General features: G+C 39.4%; 1 protein-coding gene across 3 annotated transcripts in view; it reads left to right on the forward strand.

Moving 5' to 3' along the window:
• PROS1 (protein S) overlaps positions 1-14236 on the forward strand; it is a 32213-nt gene extending 17977 nt beyond the window's left edge. For all 3 annotated transcript variants that reach the window (XM_082050540.1, XM_082050538.1, XM_082050539.1), the window contains exons 9-15: positions 1556-1674; positions 3744-3933; positions 4902-5069; positions 6123-6291; positions 7897-8045; positions 8858-9071; positions 11785-14236. In XM_082050540.1, coding sequence (XP_081906666.1) covers positions 1556-1674; positions 3744-3933; positions 4902-5069; positions 6123-6291; positions 7897-8045; positions 8858-9071; positions 11785-11930 — 1155 coding nt within the window. In that variant the 3' untranslated portion in view covers positions 11931-14236. The remainder of the gene's footprint in view (positions 1-1555; positions 1675-3743; positions 3934-4901; positions 5070-6122; positions 6292-7896; positions 8046-8857; positions 9072-11784) is intronic.
• Positions 14237-25496: the final 11260 nt, after the last annotated feature.

The raw sequence follows: 25496 nt of genomic DNA on the forward strand, positions 1-25496 counted from the left end.
AAGTTAGTTTCAGGCCTTTTAATTGAAAAAAAAATACTTTAATCAGCTGAAAATATATGCAGTCCTAAGACTAGTGACACTATCAAACATAAAATGAAGTAGCCGTAAAATTCAGGATGAATACCTATACATTAAGTGAAACTGCTACATTTTGAATACAGAAATCGAAATTCGAGAACTGTATTGTTAACTTTTACCAAAGTACCCCATGTCTCGATAACAGAAAAGCCCTTCACACCTATTTTTGATCATTCTCTTCTGTACGACTACTATACTTCCATCATATAGAAGTTATTCAAGGTACATTTTGAGGGATAACTTCGAATCAAAGAGACTTTAAGGCTCCTACTAGTCAATGAGGTGGGTGCTCTAAACCATATTCTGGAAGAGTCTTCCCACCTCTCCTTATATGCAGAGCCTCGTTCCTTGTACCTAAAGGAAATCTGAGTGCTTTCCTTTTAAAACAAAACAGTAGATATTACTTAAAATTATAACATTACAGTTTCAGGAAACAAAGCATTCAACAGTGCCTTAGAATGGATACCTGACATTTGTTTACTGAATGTTTTACTAGTTTAAACTTGTACTACACATAAAATAGACATTATTCCTGTTTAAAACTTCAGGTAGATTAATACCTGAAAGAGTAAGTACCATTTTCCCCCCTCTCACTGCAGCTGCAGTTGGCTGACTGTGATTACTCACACTGGGTTTGACTAGAACATTAGGATTAATCCCAGTTTTACATACTGCTGTAGGCCTTTCAGTTGCCACAAGCACTTAGAACTTCTTCCACAGTTTTCCTGAGAGAGTGTAGTCCTGAGAGCTTCATATCCTCACTAATGGTTCTCAGAAATATTAATTCAGTGCTATTCCAGCAGGAGTTGTGGTGTTGATTTCATCAACAATCCTTTCCAGAGGTCAAATAGAACAACTACATTCAAGGAACAGACAGAAACTTTTTCTATTAATCTGTTACATAATCCACTTGTGAACTGTTATTTTTTTATTCCACATAATTGATTCTAGTAGTGCCAGAGATTATTCAGCTATGAGTGGTTGTACATCCATATTATTAAAGACAATAAAAAGTGATTTTAAAATTATTATTTTTTATTAAATCTTCTCAAGACACAGCTCTGGCCCCATTCCCTTCAAATACCCAATCATATTTAGATTCCATATAACTTTAATAATGGAGCCTGTCAGGACCGCAGCAGGTGGGTGTCACAGGTCCCTGGTGAAAGGAAGGTACCTGATGGAAGATTTTAATTCTTGATTCAAATACTAAATATTTAAATATTAGTTGCAATCTACCAGAACTGTGTTTCAACCTGAATTATCTTCCAACAGCTTAAATAAAAGGACATTTCAAGCAAAAAACCACAGACCCTCATTTTTACATAGGTATTCAAGTTTAAAAAACAAAACAAAATACACAGAGGTAAGACATTGCTTTAAAAAAAGAAAAGACAGGCTAGCAGCCAACAAAAGGAGTTACTTCATGAACTATCATGATGCATTAACAGCTTTTTTTATTCTCTACCATTTTCAGTCTGTTACTGCATGTATCCCACTGAACCTTGAAAAGAATTATGAACTGCTTTACCTGGCAGAGCAATTTATAGGAATTCCCGTTCTGTACTTAAAGTTTAAATTGCCAAATATCACGAGGTAAGAATTTGCTATTGATAAAAGTATACATTGAAATTATGGACATTTGTTTTCATTAGTTTCCTGAGGGTTTAGAAAGAGTACATTGCATGCATAAATTATATCACCGTCTCCCCACTAGTTAAGATGCCTTTATATGGAGAATGAATTAACTTGGGTTCCTGCATATACCAGCACTTAGAGGAAGCTGGAGTTATTTGAAAGTGGACAGGCAAGAGCAATGTGTCTAGAGTCAGTTTGCAGCATCTCTTATTAGTTGTACTGTGTCCTTGAGCCACCTCATTAGTATAGACAACAGCTCTCTCACATAGCAAAACTCAAAGGTCAGCAAGTTTCTTCCAGATACCTCAGAAGCAGGTAGGAGACAGTAGCAGCCATGTACCAGCCAGGAAACAGTGCACAGCTAGGGTAAGACATGCTCAGTTGGTATTCAGATGCGATCTTATCTATGAATAACAGAGTTGGAGTCTTCCAGCCATTACAGTCCCGGTTACCAGTGCTGTTGTAGGGAGAGGAGTATGGACTGGGAGAAAGAGTTCAAAGAGATCTGGACTTGAGTGGGCAAAAAAAGGAGAAGGGCTGAGGGCTGTAAGTTTAATAAGCAGTAGGTCCCCTTGGTTTGTGAACGAGAGAGCAAAAAGCTTGGTGTTTTCTCATTATAGAAACTTACTCTTCCCCTGAAGGAAAGAGCAGGGGCTGGGGACAGTGGGCATCAGTGTTACAGATGCAGGAGGGCATTTAGAATTCTCAACATAAAATTCAGATGTTATAGGAAAATAATTACTGTACAGCTTTCAGTTATATATGGGAGTGGCTTTCATTTGGATATTGCTGCTGTTTCACTTCTTGGTAGAAGCTGTGACATACTACACACATACTACTGAGAAATGAAACCAGGCCAATGCTTCCCCCCACCTCTGTGCTTCATTTCACAGGGTGTTTCAAGGACACTACCTTGTCTAGAGTGCTGTCTGTATGATTTTCTTCACAGCTGTAAGAACAATTGTTAATGGTAGCGACCCCTTTATTAATCTTTGATCTTTTCACTGCAGCAGCTGAAATTGCAGTGTTCCTTGACTTACTGACCAAGCAGTTTGAGGGTAAAAGCAGCAGCAGCTCTTGAGCTGGTGATCCCTGGAGCCTCTGAACCTTACAGAAAGACATAAATATTGAGAACTTTTTCCTCTACTGCTATTCTAAGTTGACCAGGCATTACATTAATGCTCTCCTGGAAGACCTTTCTAAGATGATAAATGTTTGAAGCTATCTTAATAGTCTTTGTGTAAATACAGAATGAGTTTTCTGTGGGTCTGCATGAGAGACAATGACATCTAGTGGACAAAGAACAAGGCTGAGAGTGAAAGTGACCCAAGTTCTTAATTACAGCTCCCTTTTTCTTTTGTTGTCTTCAGCAAATTCTAATTTCCAAATGCTTTGTTTTGTCCTTTCATAATGTTCTAGGAGACAAGGACTGTTTTTCGCTATACTTACACTCTCTCTTCCACCATACAGGTACTATAATGCAAACCATAATCTTGCTACATATACACATTCAACCAACTGCCAAGATCCAAACAACAAATCCTCAGATTAGAGAATGACATATAACAGGCAGCAGTAACGAAAGCAAATTGCTAGGTTATAGTTGTTGTAGGACAACACTTGGCAACCCTTTTGTATTTAAGCACATCATAGATCATGTATTTTTTCTGCATTGCATCTCCATGAAATGCAATAGGAATATTACATCTATCTTCTTACTCAAGGGGGTATGATATCCCTCACATGTAAAAGTCATCATATATTTGGGAACTGAACCAAGGCTGTTTCAAATCCCAGCTCAAGGCATTGATCTCAAAACTTTTCACTGGATTCAGATGAACAAGGCTTATATTAGATTCTGCTTCTGACTAACTGTATGCAAATATCACAACAGCTCAGATCCAGAGTTACCAAAAGGTTAATATCTAGGAACCTTTTTTTTTTTATTTACCCTATTAATGACTTATTGTAGGCTATGCGGTATTTCATGTTTCCTATCTTATAAAGATTCCTTCTTCCCAAATCAGATTTATGGCAGAATTTGATTTCCGGACGTATGATGCAGAGGGAGTTATACTATATGCAGAATCCCTTGACAATACAGCGTGGATCTTGCTTGCTCTTCGTGATGGGAAGATTGAAATTCAATACAAGAATGAATTTGGAACAAAAGTCACCAGTGGAGGCAAAGCCATTAATGATGGACTGTGGCATATAGTAAGATGGGTTTTCCTCTTCCCTTTTGTTCTTTTAACCCACTATGGGAAAAATTTTCTTGATAAGTAAAACAGGGAGAAACTAAGCAACTATTAAAAAGGCTTAAAATTATGCCCTCAAATCCTAGATTTAAAAATCAATCCAGAAATACACAAGAATGCCTTACATCTGGGAAATTGTGGCACCTGTTTACAATGAAGAAAGAGGTAATTACCACCAGCTGACAATATAGGAATTATTCTTTGTAATCATAAAAAAAGGCAGCAGCAGAATATTAAAACATGTGATCGCATGCTCAAGTGCATAGTTATTAGACAGTTTGTCTAGAAAGCAAGTTTTACATTTGCTAGACCAGAAATCCATCTTATTCTTCAAATCTGCATACCTGAGGTGAAAGGCCTTGCTCACTTACACCATCTATAAATCACACCAAATTATTAACACCAGGTAGGTTTTGGTTGCTTTTAAAGGGGGGTGAGAGAAGCTAGGATTCTCCCTAGACCTCCTGTTTCAGTTCAGTACAACTTCCTTGAGATTAAAAATGTTTTGTGCCTCGTAATTGTTGGAGCAACCATTGAGCCTATTTTGTCTACATCCCATCTAACGGTTCAATGCCCTATAGCAGGTTGCAGTGACATGGAGAACTGTATGGATTGGATACAGAGTAGTTGTAGAAATCAATTCTTGCAAACTCCATCACACATAAAGCAAACTAATCAGCTGCGTGGGTTTTCCCAGAGGTAGGATAGGGGTGGAATAGAAGATCATCCTCCTGTGGATATCCATGGATGTTGACAGTTGTCATGATTCAGGTTTAAATATGCTTTGAATATTGACTGTATTAAAACTGTTTTACAATTTGGTTCTTTAGAGGAACATTAGTAATGCTTCATTGTGGTATGTGTCATTAGTATTTAAAATATTCTACGTGTTTTTATGTGTATGTAATTATTTGTATTTAATTCTAGATATCAGTTGAAGAACTGGAACACAGCATCAGTGTAAAAATAGCTAAAGAAGCTGTGATGAGTATTAACAGCCCAGGAACTCTTTTTAAACAATCACAGGGTTTCTTGGAAACTAAGGTTTACATTGCTGGATTACCTCGCAAAGTGGGCAACACTCTTGTTAAACAGGTAACTAAAATAATAAGAGTAATGTTGATTCATACTGTTCTATTACTTTTTTGGTTTTGTATTGTTTACTTAGTAGTCACAGAGGAAGAGTGGCCTGGAATCCATTTAGAAAACAAAAATCAGGTTTTTAAACAACTATTTTGAAAGTAAACGTATGAAGCTTTGTAGTCTGTGTTAGGTTTCAGTTGTAAAATCACTGCACTTAACAGTCTAATCTTTCAGGATTCCATAGCCTGTTTTCATATTGCTTTAAGATTCTCTAAATCACCACCATGGCTGCTGCGAGAGCTGTTTCAGAGGGATTCATGTTTCTGGTGCTGGCTTTTGCTAGGCTCTGAATAGGTACGGAATTCACTATGCAGGCAGCGCAATGAGTTTTCATTTGCAATAGATTTTGTAATAGCCCAGACTAGACAAGGCCCATGATTCTTTCAGTCTTCTATCCTCAACAGCTCTGTCTTATTCTGGGGATAGGTATGCTCAAGTTGTTTCAATCATCTGCTTTTCGTCTAGGAACCCTCAAACTAAATGGCAGTCTAAACAGAGAGGCAAAAAAGTAACTGTACAGTAGAGGCTGCGCTTTTTTTAAGTGCATTTTTGCTCAAAAGTGAAGCAGAAAGAAAAAATAGGAAGCAACACAACATCACCTTACCCAACAGAAAGTAATTCCAGAAATTTCTTTATACTTTGGTACAAGGAGAAGATGAAACCTTGAACAAGGAACGGTGGCAGTGATCATTGTCTTTCAGCTACAGAAAAGCTGTCATGACCTAAACAAAAAGACAGCATGAGCTTTAAAAATTGATGTAATCTGTTTTGTACAGATCACTGGCATCAAAATGGGAAATATTATTAAATCAGAAATACCTTTGAAGGCTGAGCTACTAAATGCATGCCATTTGTTTCTGCCCAGCATCAGTGCTGTAACCTATAGCATTGATAATGCTATTATGGGCTATCCAGAAATAAGTTAGTATGTAAAGTAATGCTTTATTATTACAATTTTTAAAACACCTTTGAATGTAGACTTCTAGTGCTGTAATTCTTCAACAGATTAACCCTCGGCTAGATGGGTGCATTCGTGCCTGGAACCTGATGAATCAGGGACACTCAGGTGTAAAAGAAGTTATTCAAGAAAAACAGAGCAAACATTGTTTAGTAGCAGTGGAGAGAGGATCTTTCTACCCTGGCACTGGAATGGCAAAGTTTCAGATAAACTATAGTAAGTATTTTGCTGTCTATTCCTATATTATTTGCAGGACTCATGATGGAACTGATGAATTGTTAAAACGAAAGAAATAAAACAAAAAAAAAGAGACACACAAATTAAGCTATACACCACATCCAGCAATGATTTCTGTAACTTCTATTAGAAATTTGCTTGAATGAGAATTCTAGTCTCATTGGTGTCATCAATTTAATTCTGAAGTGCTTTACGTTAGGAAGCATATTCTTTATCTGCAAAAGATGGGCACTGTAGAACACACTCGCTTGCCAAAGATCTAATTCTGTCCCCTGTTCATCAATGGGGAAAGCTGTCATATTATTGGCAGAAAAATAAGGTTAGGGGTGGATAAAAGGATCACGGATTGTTTTGTGTATACAATTCTGCTTCTAAGTGGATATTATATCTGGAGGTTTTAGGTGCATCTCTTGCTCCTTCCTCAACCCAGAACTTTCTTGCCTGACCTCATGCCCCAATATAAAAATTTGCAAAACAGGATCTCGTCGTGCACACCTGAGAGCCCAAATGAGATACCTCTTGAGCATCATCCCAAATCTTGTTGACATTATACTCTTCCCTATCCTAAATATTATGCTACCTTTCAACCCTGCTCTGATCCCCAGTCCTTTTCATCCCAGGGCTTGCTGTGCTTTTCCAGGACTTTTCTTGAAATTCCCTAGTCCACTTCAAAAGATTTCTCCAGTTTTTTTTATTCTGTGCTTCCAATGTACTTATATTAGTTTCCTACGCCCATCAAATCTCCTCAGCTTTCCTCCCATTCTTTCATTAACACCATGCTGCCATGACTCCTCCTGAATCTTGCGTTTGGGGCTGCTGCCATGACTTTAGCCACTTTCATTTCTGTTCTCACTCTGCCACCCCCCAAATCCAAGAGGCTGCCCACACTTACTGCTGCCTTTCTACAAGCTATTATTGCCCACTGATTCCCTGACCATTTGGCTTTGTGTAGGAATATGACCTCACCTCATGTTCTAGGATTTCCGCTTTCTCAAGAACCTACTAGAAATCAGTAAACTACTAGATTTGACTGGGGGGTGGGCAAGAGACACTGGAAGAAAACATACAAAAGGTGACAAATATCTCTTTAAGTAGTAGTTTTTATATTAGCTGCACTGTGAATGCATCATGTGAAATTATATTTGCACCATCTGCATATTTACACACCTGCATATTCCCATTTAATAGTGGAACTGCTTTGGAATGTAAATGTGTGTGGAAACTGCCAGTCTTCTACTCAGTGGCAGCAATTTATGAGTAGATTAGGTTTTTGGGTTTAATTTTGAACTGACCTGTAATGAGTATGACACCTGTTCCACTTTAAAATGGATAATGTAGCAAAACAAAACAAAATGTCCAATAAGCACAGATTAGGGAAGATGCAGGATTAAAGTTTATATCTTTTTTTTTTTAATAACTCATAGTTCTTTCTAAAAGTTCCAAAGTTCACTCTTTTTTTTTTTTTTCCTGGAGATTAATACTAATTTTTCCACAGTGGGAGCAAATTAAATACTGATTGTTGACACTGTATAAATGTTTAATTAGCAGATGGATTTATTAATCTAATTATTCTTTTTAAAACAGATAATCTTGACAGTGCTGAAGACTGGTTAATAAATGTGACTATGACTATTCGCCCATCCACAGACAGTGGTGTTATGTTTGCCTTGGTTTCTAATGAAACAGTGCCTCTTGCTTTGTCCATAGTGGACTCTAACTCCTCTGACTCACAGGTGATTTTACAATTATCGTAGCAGCTGATATGCATATAAGTGAAACCTTTTGTTTTCGTCTCACTTAACTTTCCATTTTTGAAAAATCAAAATTAAAAAAGGTACTTACGCTTACTTACAGTGGAGCTGTGGGGCCGAATTAATATTTTGAAAAGCACTTAGATCGTACAGTGATGTTCCAAAAATATATTACTATTCATGATTGCTACAGCAGTGACTAAGTGCTCTTATGTCAGGTACTATCCATTACATCATGTCGTCTTTAACCTTTCCTTCCAAATGCACAAAGCAGAAAGGGGAATATGACAGAAGTAGAATGATGATATTATAGTAATGGCATCATGTTAGTTCCAATTTATAAACAGATCTTTTTGTCCTTAAGTTTCCATTTACATCTGTTGACATCAGGCATCCCAAGGTAGTGCATGATTATATACAACAGCTAATCCATGCTTTTGCCTAAAATAAGAACCTATAGCGAACACTTGGTTACCTTTAAAGTTGTAGCAGTACTCCTTTTGCCTTTAAGAGAAACACGACTTCACCTCAGAACCATAGCCAAAGATTTTTTACAGTGAACATTCTCACTTTTAAGAATACAAATGAAGAATACAGATGGCATTCATCACCAAAGATTATGATTATGCATCAAGTTTTGTAACTTTTGCAACTTAAGGTACCAGTTTTTAAAATGTGTATCTAACATTTCTTCTACTCTTCTACTTTCAAATATAAAATGCATCAGAACTAAGTATAATTGTATGTTAAAGTTATATGTGACATTTTTTGTGACCTACCGTTCTTCCGCTTAGAAAATCATTGTGACCATTGGAAACACCACTGTTGCACATCTGGAATCAAAGAAGTTATGTACACCCAGAAAAGTGATGGTTGGACTTCTGGTAACCAAAGAGCAACTTGAACTGTCTGTTGATTCACACACAGACAGAACCAATTCAGAGAAACTGTCTGTCCTGCATCAAGCAATGATGGCAAATGTTGTTACCTATTTGGGCGGCTTGCCAGGTAGATCATATTTCTTTTCATTAATTGGATTATTTGGATAAGATTGATTATATTCAGCCTTACCCAATCTAGAAAAAACCCACAACTGCACAGAAAAAAAGAGATTGTTTTCTCTTCAGGTGCTTCAATTGTCAGAAGTGCAGAAGGAGAAGTCAGGACTGTAGTTTCAGCGATTAAACTCTAGGCAATAGATGATTGGCAATCTTTATGAGACAGAAAATGTGTTGAAACAGCAAATATTTTGTGTAAATCAGGCTGCAAGTTTATCCCCAGTCTTAAGACATGTACAAGCATTACTTTGTACAGGAAGTGTACTCATGCTTATCTATAAAAGAGCTTCACTTCAGGGTGAATCATGAAGAAAAATAGCATTGCCACAGATGAGGAATTTTCAAAGTCTAAAATCCTCAAACTTGAAAACTGCTAGAGGAAAGACACCATAGTTACATTACTGCTGGTGGAGATTTTCCATATCCTCAGAGTTATTTTAGGCAGAATAAGTCACAGTTTCTAAGGAAATTCTAGAAGTTAGACCAACACAGTCTTGACTTGCCATCCATTTTACAAGTAGGCTGCAGTGTCATAGCACTGCCCCAGATAGAGCTGGTCTTTATCTGCGGTGAGTTTCTTTTGCAGGAGACATGGGTGCACAGGAGTAGAAAGGGGAGGAACCGTGTACCCATTGGACATGATCTCTTCAGGCATTTCTTCCAAGGTAGTCTACACAGGGGATGCTGGAATTATGGTTCCATCCTCTGGGCTTGCTTGTCAGCATAGAAGCAAGGCGTTTAGGGCAGCACTTCAGGTACCACAGCCTCTGTCTGAAGTGGTGGATGCTTCAGTATCCAGGGCCATATGTGGGAACTTACTTGTTCTCTACAGGTCTTCATACACTGGTAATCAGGCATGTAACATGATTTTAGCACCAAATATGACAATATCTCCTCAAATTTTGTTTTTTAATGGATATGCAATATCTTGGAAACCAGATAACCACATGAGTTCAATTCAAACTGTATGTGCAGAATGAGAAGAATGCACTAGTGGTGCAATAGATAAGCATCAGTGTTTTTGTAATACTTGCTGACTTTTAAAAGAGAGATGAAGCCAGTGTTTACGTAGTAGAAAAGAGTCAGTAGGTTAACCGAGCTACAGTAGCTTAACTAAGATTCCAGTCATTTTTAAACTTCTTCATCTTTCTAATATTTAAATGATTCTTTCTAGTACATTGCCAGCCCCAGAGTAGTTGGCATCTTACGAGCTAAGACCTTGGCTTCTGTCACACATCCAAAATAGATAAGAAGCACATATTAGTTACTCGCTGTTCCTTAAAAGTAAGTGTAATCTCTCCGTTTTAAAAGGCATCTTCAACATGTAAATTAACCAAAAAAACTCTGTATGCGTAAACAGTTCTACTTAGAGGTCTCAAAGCCACAAAAAGTCCCACATTATCCAAAGGAGCCTCTTTCACAACAGCCTCTGTTACCAAAGAGGGAAGTAGGAAAACTACTTTAGGTCCCCATGTACAGCCAGTTTGGCTTACACCGATTCATTTACTCACTCTCACTCCTGAAAAGCCTCTGGGATTACTGAGCAGTAAAAACTGGTAGGTATGCTGAGCCAGAGTGTGGAGAACTGTATGTTTAAAAGATACCTAGCAAAAATATGCATTTCATTAAGACCAGAAGACCCCATTTTTGATACATATTTTTTCAAACTAGTAGCAATGTTAGGAGTATGCTGCTTTGATAATTAACTCAGCACAACCAGTGCAGACTAAATGAGACTTGCACATTGCACTTGCACTTCTATGACAGCAGTGTTATCATCACTAGGGTAAAAAGAGCAGAAGGGCATGATTCTACAGGACTGTGCAGTACCTCAGCTTACAGCAAAACAAAATCACAAGGAAGCAACATTGCTTGTTCCCCAGACAATCAAGTCTATCTTCTAGGAGGGATAGGATGATTACCTTCTGAACAACAACAAAAAAAAAAGATTACGCTATTGAGATCAGCTCCTAGGCATCCTCATGCTACTTACTGAAGGTACTTGGATCGCCTGTGTCTACCTTGTAAGAATCCAGTTGTACCCTAAGACCTCAGAGCAATGCCTGCTTGATTTTGTATTTAACATATTGTTTCCTACAAGCCATCTGATGTTGCCGTAATCCAAACAATACTTACATAAGCAACAGATAAAGTGAGTCTTTTACAGAGAATTCACTTTGAAGAAGCAGTAAGGAAGCAGTAAAATGTGTGGAGTTCCCAGGGGTACCCTATCTGAGAACTTGCAGATTTTAATCCTGAGTAGCTTTCTGGCAAAAGCAAGATGGTTCTTTCTGTGACCTCTAAACCCATAAACATCTGTTTGGAGATCAGGACAAGAACAGTGGACTCCAGGAAACAAACTATTGGGTCACTGTTGTTAATACAGGAAATGCTACTATGAAAAACATTCATGTGGTTAGGTTTCTGGATGGGAATAGACTTCTAACGCATATTTCAAATTTTACTGACCTTTCTCAGCTTTGCTGACTTTATCTCAATCTTAAAGAAAACTGAGAAGAAGTGTTTCCTGCCAAATTGCTCTTTTTTTCCTCATAGCTGCCTAATAGATGGGGAATGGAGTATTCCCTATGTTTTTGCTAATCTGAAAAATACATAAGAATTTGCATGCTTTGGCCTAATAAATTGAATGTGTTTCTGTGCAGATGTTCCTCTGGGTGCTACGTTAGTAACTGCTTTTTATAATGGCTGCATGGAGGTGAAGGTCAACAACAGACAGCTGGATCTGGATGAAGCCATTTCTAAACACAATGACATTAGATCTCACTCATGCCCACTGATTATGCAGTAACCATTCAATTCTTAATTTAACTTTTTCAGATATAATTTGTGTAATTAGTCTCATGCCATAATGTGATATTTTATTCAAGATGTGCCAGGAAAATAATCAACAGCATGTTTTTCCTCCCTTTTATATAGAATGGGGAAGAAAATCCCCACTCTTTTGAGCTGTAAAGAGACAATCAAGATCAAAGTTCTGTAAAATGTTCTTTTATTCATATCAGTGATAAATCTTTAAGCTAGATTTATCTTCCATGTTCATACTATTCCCTTGATACACTTTGTTTGGAGAGAAAGTTCAGAAAGTTCTGTTCAGAATAATGTTTTTTCTTATTATTTTTCATATATCAACACAAAGTTACAAGTTTCAAATTTTGTTAGTGTATTTGGATCTAAACAAAAGTGGTCTCGTTAAACTTTTCCAAGCATAACATACAAAGAAAAATCTCTACAGGTTTTGTAATATATGCTTTTGGTAAAGGAAAAAATACCCCATAATCTGGAGCCCACGTTCTCTGCGAATATGTTTACAAGTTGTATCAATATTGTTAAAGCAGCTTCAAAACTGAAATGTTTTCATAAGTATCAATAGCTCATTTTTTGAAAATAGCTCTTGTTATACTGTACCAGCTTTAATTCTTCTACCTTAGGAACCCAGCTTTAGACTTTGCACAGAGTTCTGGATCAGATCAGGTAATTTACTTTTAAAGTGGGTTAAAGTAGACCCCAGGCAATTTGGGAAAACAGAGGAGACAGCTTGAAAGAGGGAGCTCTGGTCTTCATCATGGGACATCAAAATGGAGTTTGCTAAGTAAAGATGAGAAATTGTGGCAAACATTTTTTCCATTCATGACAAATCTAGCATTCCTCAATATGAGCATCCTCTAATGGTCCACCAAATACCCTTTATTTAGGTCACCCTTGCATTCACAGACCACCAGAAGAGATGTATTTGTGAGCCCTGTGCTTCCGATGTACTTGAAGGCCTAAATTTTGCTCATAACATCAGAATGTAAAACCATATGCTGCTCAGCCAACTTTAATGGAACAGGTAATTAGAAAAGTATTGTTTTCCCCAGGTGTGCTCATTTCAAGCATTTCTAATATTTCTTTAACATCCTTTGAGTGTTTTTTCTGCTGCCAACCTCATTTTCACACAACCAGAAACCTCCCTGCGCAGCTCACCTAGTGGTTTTGTGAAGCCCAAACCAAATAAGTAGCAAGATAATTGCTGTAAGAGATGAATATATACTGTCATCCGTAAGCAGAGAGACATCATTCTGCCAGGATTATTGACCTGAGGTTTGCTTTCTTCACTTGAGACACTGAAGTGAAATGTATGTACAGAAGAATGGATTGTGACAATATTCATTTTGAGGATTGCCTTTCTCCAGAGATATTCCCGAGATTCCCAGTGACATTAGTGAGGTTTCTTTCACTGTTGAATACTAACATTAGTACATCAGTATTGCAGAATCTGAGCCCATTTATCAACTTTATTGCTTTGTCTGAGGTTATTGTTAACTTCACTTCTCACTTGCGTAATGCAAACAAGGATTTGCTCTGACTTTCACACCAGTCAGCCTCAGTACGGTGTCCAATTCTGTCCAGAACTTACACATCCTGGTTATCAACAGGAGTACCATACAGCTGACACCCAGGGCCTTAGTTGCCGGTGAACTACTACTTCACTTTTCTAGGATGGCATGTAAAAAAAGCTTTGATTTCTCCAGCCTCCTTGGAGGGGAAATAACTGCAGGAAAGCACCCCTACCCTGCTCTTCCATCCCAACGCACATATTCTTCATTTGGGCCTAAGCTGAAGAATAACTTGACTGAAATAAGTAGGTTTTTCATGCAAGGCAGAGCAAAATCAAAAATGTAATTTTGATATCATATTCATGTGATTATGCCATTTATAGTATGTTAGCAGCACCCACTGAATTCTGGAAAGCCCTTGGGTCAGCCTCTTTGCCTTCTACAACAAACATAGAAAAGATGAAATGAGGGACACAAAGTCAAGTGTTAGCAATAGTCTAAATGCTTATGTTGACCTGTGCAAACAGGCGAAAGTTTGTTTTGTGTTTTTGTTTTCTAGCTTTTGTTTATTTAAGTATAATAAAGACTATAGAGGTGAAATTAAAGAAGACGAAAATCACTGATTTTTCCCACGCAGGAATAATTTCTTTTTATTTTCATGGAAGAATATTTTAGAGTATTGTAGTTATAATGAAACCTCTGCACTTCTTTTTTTTAATGTAAAAGTGCCTCCCTATTGTAAGAATTAAATAAAGCAGCATTTGCAAGTTTCTTTTCATTTTAAGTTGTATTTGCTTATTTTTTTTAATTGTTACTGTGAAGACTTGTTCTAGTGGTCAATGGCTTACTCAGGAGATTATCACAATCTTCAGCATCAAAGAATTGGCTCAAATAATATGCTATGCAAATAGGCATCCATATTCTCTAGATAAATTTTCAAGTTTATTAATTGCTTAATATTGCCTGAGGAAATTAAGCTTTGGTTAAAGCTACATGTGGAAGAAAAAGATCAGTGAATGTTATAGATTCCTATCTTTTCTCATTCATCAGATGTATTCCATTGTACTTTTAGGCATAATCATTTCAGTGAGTGCCATTCAGTGTTTATACAGAACAGCTGGACCCCCTCTGTGCTTTTGTTTCAGCTCCTGTGCACCAAGTGTTACAAATCAGTAGGGCCTAATTTCCTTAAAAATGAAATCTAGTTTTGGAATTGGTTATACTAAAGCAGCTTCCTGCGTATATGTCTGATCTAAGCTTACTTTACATGCTTTAATGCTGGCATGTCCTCCTAGTAGAGATAACTAGCTATATTGTATGCAAATTCAAGATTGGAGCTGTCAAAGAGAGGTCAAACCCATTTTCAGTCATTCTAGTCCTGCTTATCACTGAACAATGCACTGATATTGGTTCTTGAATGTCATTAGTCATATGTACATGCTTAATATTTTGCTGCCTCAGCAATCTTGTTATATCAAAATACTCACCCTGGTTTGGGAGCAATTTCATCTGCCGAAAAGAACAGTTATGCACCAAAAAAATCTGATAGAAAGGAAGCCATATTAGCTAACACCAAAGGGGTTAGGCAGGCATTACTTGGTGAATAAAAAAGAACTTTGATACTCAGACTCTGGTTGTGTCCCACGTTCTTTTCCCTGACCACAGTCCTGCAGCAGCAGTTCAGAGCTAAATGACCTTGGTTCTTGTCATTTTACATAGCTAATTACCCGACCTGTTGGTGCAAAAGTGCCAAGGCGATGGAAATACTGTTGCACTGTCGTTGGAAATCTAATGAAGCGTCAACAGAAGCCCCCATCCAAACTACTTGCTAAAGATTCATAGTAACAAGGTTTCACATTCCTGTTTTTTTAAAAAATGCTCCCTATCCACAAAATAACTGTGTCCCTGTTTTTATGCTGAGCGTATACTCTTGCTCTAAGGGTAGTTACATTTCAATAGGAATATGTGAATAAGCAGCTAAATCATAAGCTGGTTCCGAGTAAGGGAGCTACTATGTTGCTTACAGACACCTGTATTGAATCAATCAAGTGGTTGCAAATGAAACAACTGTATGTAATTCAGTATTTAATTATATTTCTTAAAAAAAAAAAAATCCACCCCCTTGTCATTCAGGCTGAGGACCATGGGAGATGCAACGACACATAAAGCAAAAAACACCCACCTCACCACACCCCATAAGCAGTTGGGTGCATTTTGGAAAAGTCAGACACGTGCAAAAATACGTTAAAAAGTACAATTGGCGTAATTAACATTTTCATATACAAAAATTAACATAAAATCATCCTATGCAGCAACCTATGCCAGAAAATTTACGAAGTAGCGTGGTGCTTTGTGTCTGCCTCTTGATTTTGGAAGCACCAAAAAGGCAGAAACGCAGTCCACCTTGGTGAAAACATTGAAGCAAAACAACCAACCAAACCGAACCAAACAAAAAACCCACAACACACTCACACCAAAATCAACAAGCCATTTTGATCCAATAGATGTTTTCACCTCCTTTCCTCTTTTCCACTATACACACCTCCAAACACATAAACTCTTCCTTCAGCAGTTTGCTCAAAAGTCAGGGCTGTGTTCCCCTTGCCCTCCCCCAAGCCCAGCTTTATAAATGCACATGTTTGAGTAGGCACACTTGCATGTAAACTGGAGCTTAAACAAAGACTTCAGGTTGCCCTTGAGTATCTGTCATTAGAGGAATAACTGAAGACACCAGAAGTATGACACTCTGGTTTGTGATGCCAGACCTGCTATAGATCGAGTCTCTTGCTCACCTTTCCTCATAAGCAAAATAGGTCCTCGAAGCACCTCTGAAAAATACTGCTTCGGTTTTCTAAGCCTCAACAGTCCCATGCAAAGCAGTACTTTTTTTTCTTAATGCTTTCCTCCCATCTCCCAGTTAAGAGGTAGACAAAAATCAAACACAAGACGCTACTCTGCAGTTACAGGAAGGCAGACAATTTGCTTTTCTACGTACGGGGCCAGAATCAGCCTCCTTCTTCTCTGAGCTGCCAAGCTCCCTCTGCTGAAGGGGGTGAAGGACAAGCACATGCTGACAGCAGTGCTGACACCCAGCATCAGTAAACAGAAGACAGCAATACTTCTAGAACTTACTAGTGGTTTTATGTATGATATCGTAAATAGGATAGTAGTTTATAAAGTAAAGGTCTTAATATGATGTGAGAAGACCACTGTAAAACACATATAGGTTATATGTGAATTGTTGCAAGCTTGGGGTAGCACAGAAGGTACAGAATAAAAATGGCTTTTCTCAAACTCCAAGAAATAACGGTTTATGTATAAACCAGCCAATATTTCTGACTACCATTCAGCAGTAGCTTACCTTTCCAAGAAAGGTTTTTCCCTTTTTCAAGTCCTGGTGATATTCCCATCCACCAAAACTCTGTTTTTGGGGGGTTTTTGTTTGTTTGTTTTGAGATTTTGTTTTTTTTTTCTTTTTAAAGAAGAAGAAAAAAAGCTGTCATTAGAGCAAGCCTTACTCTTTCATAGCCTATTACAGGGTGTATGTTCATTCCCACCAGTTGGTCACAGGCTCCTGCTAACGCAGCCCATTGAAAAGCAATCTTCTCTTTTAAATCTGGGTGGAAGCCAGCCTGTTGTTTAAAGGGTTTGTTCTGGAACAGAAGGTCATGTAGATTTAACAAACCTGTTTGCTTGGAACAGAAAAACCCTATCACCTTGTAATTCATGACTTTATATTACCACACTGGGCAACAGAAGCATATAGCAAGCAGCACAGATGAACTGAAGTTTGTGTCTTGCTGAAGGTTTATACACGCTCTCACAGTATTTCAGAGGATTCGTAAGCAGTTCATTGGCAGCTTCACAAAATCCTCATAGTGAAGTCATTATGTTGTGTTTGCCATTTTCCAGATGTGAACCAGGATGACATCAGGATCTGCCCCAAACTGTCCTTCCGTCTGCTGGGGTGGGCCAAAAACCCCAGTCCTTGGGGTGCTCCACCCCGTATGGGAAATGAGATTGGCCTGGGTCAAACAGTCAAGAGAAGGACTGGCATCCTGTCTTCGCAAGTGAAGGCTGCTTTTGTAGTCACTTAGCTTAGACAAAGACAAATGAACATTATTTCCAAGCATCCTCCATATATCAAAAGGCTGTCCCTTGAATACATGATGGATAAGAATGAATCTTACTTTCAAATAAGATTAGCACAGTTACTGTAGGTCTTTTGAAAGCAAGATGAGCCTTGCATTTTTATTTTCTGAACTTCAGTTGCACCCGGAAGACTTCAAAGAAAAAAAATGACAAAATATTAGAAATGCAGGCTGAATGTTTTTCAAATGAGACAGAATGCAATCACAATAATTTTGGGCAAGGTGTGTTGGTAAGTTCTTTATGCGATCCTGAAAAGCCAGACCACTGATTTAAATGATGTGAATATTCTTTTCATATTTTGCTTTTGCAGAAATAAACGTTTTTTTACTGTTGTTGTAAAGCAGGTAACTGAAATGGTTACAGAATCACAGAATGTTAGGGATTGGAAGGGACCTCGAAAGATCATCCAGTCCAATCCCCCTGCCGGAGCAGGAACACCTAGATGAGGTTACACAGGAATGTTTCCAGGTGGGTTTTGAATGTCTCTAGAGTAGGAGACTCCACAACCTCCCTGGGCAGCCTGTTCCAGTGTTCTGGCATCCTCACTGAGAAGAAGTTTCTTCTCAAATTTAAGGGGAACCTCTTGTGTTCCAGTTTGAACCCATTACCCCTTGTCCTATCATTGGTTGTCACCGAGAAGAGCCTGGCTCCATTCTTGTGACACTCACCCTTCATATATTTGTAAACATTAATGAGGTCACGCCTCAATCTCCTCTTCTCCAGGCTAAAGAGACCCAGCTCCCTCAGCCTTTCCTCACACAGGAGATGCTCCACTCTCTTAATAATTTTTGTTGCCCTGTACTGGACTCTCTCCAGCAGTTCCCTGTCCTTCTTGAACTGAGGGGCCCAGAACTGGACACAATATTCCAGATGTGGTCTCACCAGGGCAGAGTAGACGGAAAGGAGAACCTCTCTAGACCTACTAACCACCCCCCTTCTAATACACCCCAGGATGCCATTGGCCTTCCTGGCCACAAGGGCACAGTGCTGGCTCATGGTCATCCTGCTGTCCACCAGGACCCCCAGGTCCCTTTCCCCTACACTGCTCTCTAATAGGTCATTCCCCAACTTATACTGGAACCTGGGGTTGTTCCTGCCCAGATACTCTCTCACCTGTTTTCACTTGGTAGCAACCTTTCTTCTGAAGCTGTTTTGGACTTTTATCAAAAGGTGAAGATACCAGGAGTCCCAGGATCTCCACCACTAATGGTACTAGCAGTTGGTAAATTCAGCAGTTCCTTGCTTTGTTTTGGGTGTCAGTGATGTCATTAGCTGAAACTGGTGAAGCAGAACTATAGCCTATGATCTGAAGGGTTGAAAATGTACTTTAGCTCATCTATAAGAAAGCAAGAAGCAGCTTTGCCAATATTTTAAAAGTTTGGCTACTATCAGAAGCCTGAAGAAACTGTGGCTAACCAAGGATGAAATGGATTTAATCAGTCTTACTTCACAGCCTGTTGTAGGTCTTGATATAAAAAACCACTCTCCACCCCCCACACCCCCCCCCAAAAAAAAATCCCCAACCCATGAAACTTTAGAAGTGAACATTAGTTCCTCAGGAATCTGCACAATGAATATTAAACAGATCCTCAAAGCACTTCATGCCTTTGCCGAGAACCAATTCTTTTTTCTTCTTCATGTGCACTGATTTTTCTTCTGCTAATGCTGGGTTTAACTCTAAACTAGCAGAGAATGTGTGTGTAGGCAGATGGCAAAACAATACATGAACGAATGATCTCCAAGGGTGCAAAGGGACATTAAACATCCACCTGCTGTTGAAAAGTCAGCAACGCAACTCCACTTCATGCCTCTGAAAAACTGTCTTGTTACATAGCTGGAAGAACCTGATCTACAGACGATATTACAAAGCCCAAACTTAAGTTGTGTGCAATTCTTTATCTGAACAAAAATCTACATGGGTAAAAATACAGAAGTTTATGTTTGCAGTCAGAGCAGAAATGCAATAGGTCCAAAGATTCTCTGACTTTGAATAAAAATAAAACATGCTTGTGACAGTACTGTATTGGGAATCCAATTTTAACCTGTCCCTGCCAAGTATGATGTATACAGAGAGTGAGAATGTAATTTTCTTCACAATCCAGAAATCTGCTGACTTCCCGTGTCTGCTGTACATTGTACAATAAATGCATAGTATAATACATTTTTAAGTGTTGAACATCACCCATGTTGGCTTAGGGCAGCAGTGCCAAGTTTCAACTCCTGCTAGAAACTTTCTATCCAGGTTTTCCCTTCCTAGAGACAAAGATGGTTGCAGTGACACTAATGCCTTTTGCAAATTACAGCTAGGTTTTTAAGCCACTGCCACAATCAGAGTGTTAGGGACTCCAGTGTTCTAGCAAAATTCATCTCCACGTCTGCTCCATCAGAGTTCAAAGATCCAGTTGCTTGGCATGGCTATGTCTGAGCCTTGGAGGAGGGCTGGCTGGCTCTGTGAAACAAGCAGAGGCGAAAGAACAGCTGTTATGTGTCTGGTTGTTTGGGGCTTATTCTCAACTGCTGTTGTGAAGGCCTGCTGTCCCAAGGTACGCAGCTCAACTGCTGCATAGTGTGGAGAGCAGAGGACATATAGCTTGTAGATGGTACTCCTACATTCCAAGAAGCAATGCCATGTACAATAACCAAACTTGCTTTAAACAAGCTGTATTCAACACCAGCATGGTGCATGGAGCAAGCCCATTTGTGCATCTTCATAAGGGAGAGAGAAGACCCAGGTAGCACCACAGATGTTCTGGCTACCTGTCTGTTGTCTCCACACACTGCAGTGTTTAAGGGATGATTTGCATATACACTTAACAGCAATTCTGTGTCTTCATATTACCTACAAGGAGCGGTCTGCTCAAAGGCTTTGGCTTTGTGCTGCTGATCACAATGTTGACTTCTTACTAGAGTACAATGCCAGTTTTATTCCCTTGCCTTAGAGTGCAAAAGTCCTGACCCTTTTTTGCCTTTATAGCAAGAAAAGGTATGTCCAACCACTGTCCTGAAGGCAAATTGTCTATTGTTTGTTAGTCTCCTCCTTCTGTGTGTTAGGTTTCCCACCCATCATCCACATCAGTGAAAGCAGATCCATGGATGTGCTGCTACTCACTGGAAGTTCACACAGAAGTCCATCTGTGTACAAACAAAGCATTTTGAGGAACCAGTGAACATACCCGTCGGACCTGCTTAGCTTAGCAATAAAATAATGACTTTGGTAGCTGCCAGTGCAACAGCTTCACTTGCAGTGTAACAAACATGCCAGGTTCTTCTAGGCTCAGGCACCACCCGCACTGTGGAGCCCACCACTGGTATCTAATTATCAATTCCCTTGCTGTTTCATAAAACAGAAAGGAATCTGGTGGACTCTCTTATGACTGGGTTGGTCATATAGGACTCTGCCTCTTTCTCTGCATTTGTAAAGTCTCCTCATTTCTAGCCCTTTCATTCAATTTTTCTCAGCTCCAAGATCTTCAAGTGTCCTCATGCTTCTAGATGAGGAAAAGCCTGCCTGAGCCTTCTTTTCTGATTTGCATCACACTTATTTCCCTGCCTCTGTTGTTGATCACAAAGTGGGATTCAAAGCATCTGGTAGCATCCAACAACATTTTAGTTTTGATACTTAGGTTACAAAGCTCTGCAACCTGTATTTGCACTTGTGGGAGAACATGATCCCTTGCTGTTCCTCTAAACCAGTCTGTGGTCTATTGGAAGTGGATACCCTGCTTCTAGGGTTGCTCTGAGATATTGTATCCCTCTGTGATGCAGTTTTGAAGGGAGAAGTGTTAGCTATCATGGAGAACCTGAATTTTGAGCACTCTCAGGGTAATGACAGTGCAGTCAGGCTCCTGTCTACCCTCTGAAGTGACATAATCAACTGTTGTTGAATTCAGGTGACTTCAACAGCTGCACTTCCATCTAGCCCCTGTGCAAGGAGTTGATGGTGCTATGATTTCATGGGCACCAGGGTCTCTGACACTGTTTTGGGAAACTTCTGTGTCTTCGCTGAGAGGCTGAGCCCTTGTTTCAGAAAACACAGGTCTTGACCATACCAATGCTCCACTACCCTGGCAAAAGGGTAGTAACGTCAATGTTGGTGTTAGGTTCCTGCATAGAACTGTAGGGGAGAAGTTTACCCTCTGCTGACCCTTCGGAGACCAGTTCTTTAGGCACTGTTGGCTTAACTGCTGATCTTCAACAAATACATGGAGAAATCCATTGGTTTGGATCCATTACTGGAAACAGTGTGTGGATGGTTGGCTGGCTATGCAAATTGTATTGTTGCTGCACACATTAAATATCTAATTATTTGCTTTGGAACATTATTACTAGACCTGCCCTCTGTTTCTCCTACCTGCTGAGGGCAAAGGCAGAGAATTAAACAGAATACTCTGATTCTTCCAGGAAATACACATCTGAAGTTGATGGTCTTACAGGGATGCTGACCAGCTGTTTATTTATTATTTCTCTGGAAATCTTTGTCTTGTTTCCAATAAAACACTTTCTGACATAGGTTCACTACGTTTCCCTAAGACTGGGGAACTGTTTCTCATTTGTGTTCTCTGTTTCCTGGCCAAACATTGCATTACAACCGGAGAAAGCTTGCAAGAATGTGGCAGCATATCGGGGTGGAAAATAAACATTCTAGGGATATTGCAAGTATTTCCAAAGCAAGCAATACACCCTCAGCAGGGTCACAATTAAAGTTCATCTGAAAAGGAACACAAATACGTGACGTTTTGATATAGCACTAATAAGATTTCTCATACAAAGCCGTCTGCGTTGTGGGGCAGGGGAGCTTCTACTTACAACGTGACAAGAGGGGATGGCCCATATCGACATATATCTGCCATGTAGCTCTTCTGTCTGCATGTATCAGCTGCAGGGGGTGTCCACTCAGCCACTCTGCCCTTGTCTCCTTGGTCAAATATGTTTAATTAAGATACAAAAACTAATGAGAAATATATGTTTCTCACCATGTTTAACTACTGTTTTACTGTTAGTGGAACACGGATGTGTGGAGAATCAGATATTTTAAGGACAATACATCTCCCCCTCCTCCTCTGGAGAATTTTTACCTTAGCTGACAAAAATCCTTTCATGTCAAACTGCATTCTTTCGGATGACCTATTGCCAGTTTCTCACTCAATGCTTTGATATGATATGATACACCAGATCTTAAAGAATTGCTCGTATCCATTATATTGATGTAAGCTGTTAAAACCAACAAAGTTACCAGGGAACACACAAGCTAAGCTTATATAAAATGTTTGCTAATACAGTTATCAGTCCGACAACATCAACTTGGAATTTGGTGGTCTTTTCACATGCTTGTCAGTGATGACTTACATTTTTTCCGTGAGGATCAGCTATCCATCCATCTGCTGTTCCATAAATCAGGTTTCCAGAAATAAAGTCGCTTTCTGACGGTTACACAAGATCCACTGTAGAGAAAATGCATGCACATGCACCGCTATCTATGAAAAACCTCTTTGATTTTCCTCCAAAATGATTTTTTTTTTGTATTGCAAATGAAATCCATGAATGTGATGGAATTAAAGAAAAGTGGAAACTTTATGAAATTTAGCTTTAGGGGAAATATTATGCTGTATTTAAAGATGACTCTCATAGGTGGAGAGCAGGGCATTGGGTTTCCTGGGTGGGCAGGGCAGGAGTCACCCCTCAACTCCTCTGCCCTGGACATGATGGCTCCCCGGGGTGTCTGCCTGGCTGCGGAGCTCTGAGGGCTCAGAGGCCTTAGCAACAGCTTGTTTCCTATTAAATCACAAGACACGGTGTTCAGCTCCTCAGTCAGGAAATTCCCAGTCAAATCCAGGTACCAGAGACAAGCGTGCCAGTGGGGCAAACAGAAGCAAGACACGGCAGATCTTACGAATAATATGCTAAAGGCTTGTTAAACCCAGCTCAAACACCCTGCAAGGACTCATTACGCATTTTGAAGATTTTTATTTCCCTTCTTCCCGTAGTTTGGAAACAGTAAGGCACACATACAGCAGTTCGACTTTGGATACACCCGGGGCGCGAACCCAGAGCCTGTCGGGGAACGCCGGCCGCCGGTGCCGCCGGGATCCGCGGGGTGGCGCTGCGGTACCGGGAGAGCCGGCAGGCGCCGGGGCCGGGCTGGAGGGGCGGCATCCTCCTCCTCCTCCTCCTCCTCCTGGGCAACTACGACCCCCGCAGTGTTTTAAGAAAGACGACAACTAAGACAAAATGGTGATTGTTTTGTGGTATTTTTTGTTTGTTTTTTTGTTTGTTTGTTTTTTTAAGTCCTGACTTTTTGAGACTTGTGAAGTCCCGCAAGCTTTTTGATGGGCAAAGAGGATTTCTCCCTGCCACTCTAAAAGTTAAACATTTAGTCTGGATGAACGTTTGAAATGGTACCTGAAGATTTCAGGGAGTAAGTGTAGTATATCTGAAGTGATCTGAGTAAATTCATCCCCCTTCCACTAGCAGTATTGAATTAAGGGAATTAAGAAGGTTCTGTCTCAGAGTTTTAACAAATTATATACAAAATTAGAAAAAACTATAAATTGCAAATAAGGTTAAAAGCAAAGAATTCATTAGTCTGGATAGCTATGATCTTCATAAATGAAAAAAAAAAAAAAAGATGTGAAATGTATTGGGCAGAAACTACTTACTTGTCCTTTTTAACTGTTCCTAAGTGTTTCATAAAAAGTATCGTCAGTGTACTCTGATGGTAATCTCAGAGAAGCAGGTGATCCTCTCCAGTAAAAAAACAAACAAAGGTTTGGTATGTGCCTGTAAAAGAGGATGAAAGCGTTCGCTTAAGTTATAACAAGGGCAACAACCACTTATCTGAACCTGCCTAGAGAAGATGTGAAGTTGTATTTGCAGTTATGTGGCTCCACACCCTATTCATGACAAAAGAAAAAAAAAAAAAAGAAAAGTGTGTTAAAGGATCAGAAGTCAATGTTTAAGATGTTATGTACAGCTGGATTCCCAAACACCATTTCTCATAGAGGTCTCCTACATGTTCAGATAGGTCTGTCAAAGCTTTCTAGCTATAATAGAAACAACTACCCTATTTCTGAAAGTTACACCAAGACCCTGCCATGGAAAGTAAAACTAAATCCTAAATCAAAATGAAAGGAGCAAGCCCACATATTGTCACCAACAACCTCCTCTGTAGCCAAAATGTGCTGGGATGAAATGAACACGTCCACTTTATGTCAATGAGTATTTTGGGCAGCATCTTCACAAGCAAAATGTCTCTGAAGCCATAGCCCTGTATCACACAGACAGAGTTTTATTGCACAGTAGTTGAAGCTTTGACCGTGCTATTATTGACCAACATAAGTCTCACCTATCTACAGGTCACAGGATTGTTTATATATAGTCTGTTTATGCCATTGACTGTAAAAAAACAGGGCAAAAAAAATGGCCACATGAAATCATTTTCTATGCAGAAGGTTCTTAGGAGGCACTAGATGGGCAGAAAGGGTTTTTTCCTTCAGTCCTTCATGCAGGTGGCAGATTTTGCACCAAAGAACCGAAGAGGGAGTGCTGAAGAGGAGATGAAGTGCACAGCTCTAGGCTTTTTCATTGCTTTCCAGAGCTCCTAAGGGATCAGGGGAAATGGGATATAAACTGGCTGTTCTGACTTACGCTGGCAATCAAGCAGGGACCAGGTGGCCCTGGTATGTCTTAACCAAAAATATCACTTACAATAACCTTAATCCTTATTTTTCCCCTGAGTAGTACGGATAGGGAACAGAGCTGAGGCCAGTCTTTCACATCAACCACACTAATGTTACAGGGAAGTGGTAACACCAGCTTTTCTCCCAAACATATGAACCACCAAACGTCTCACAGTTGATTCAATTTTTAGGTAGTATTACTTCTTCCTT

This window comes from Streptopelia decaocto, assembly GCF_964273445.1.
Source record: "Streptopelia decaocto genome assembly, chromosome: 1".
NCBI classification, from domain to species: domain Eukaryota; kingdom Metazoa; phylum Chordata; class Aves; order Columbiformes; family Columbidae; genus Streptopelia; species Streptopelia decaocto.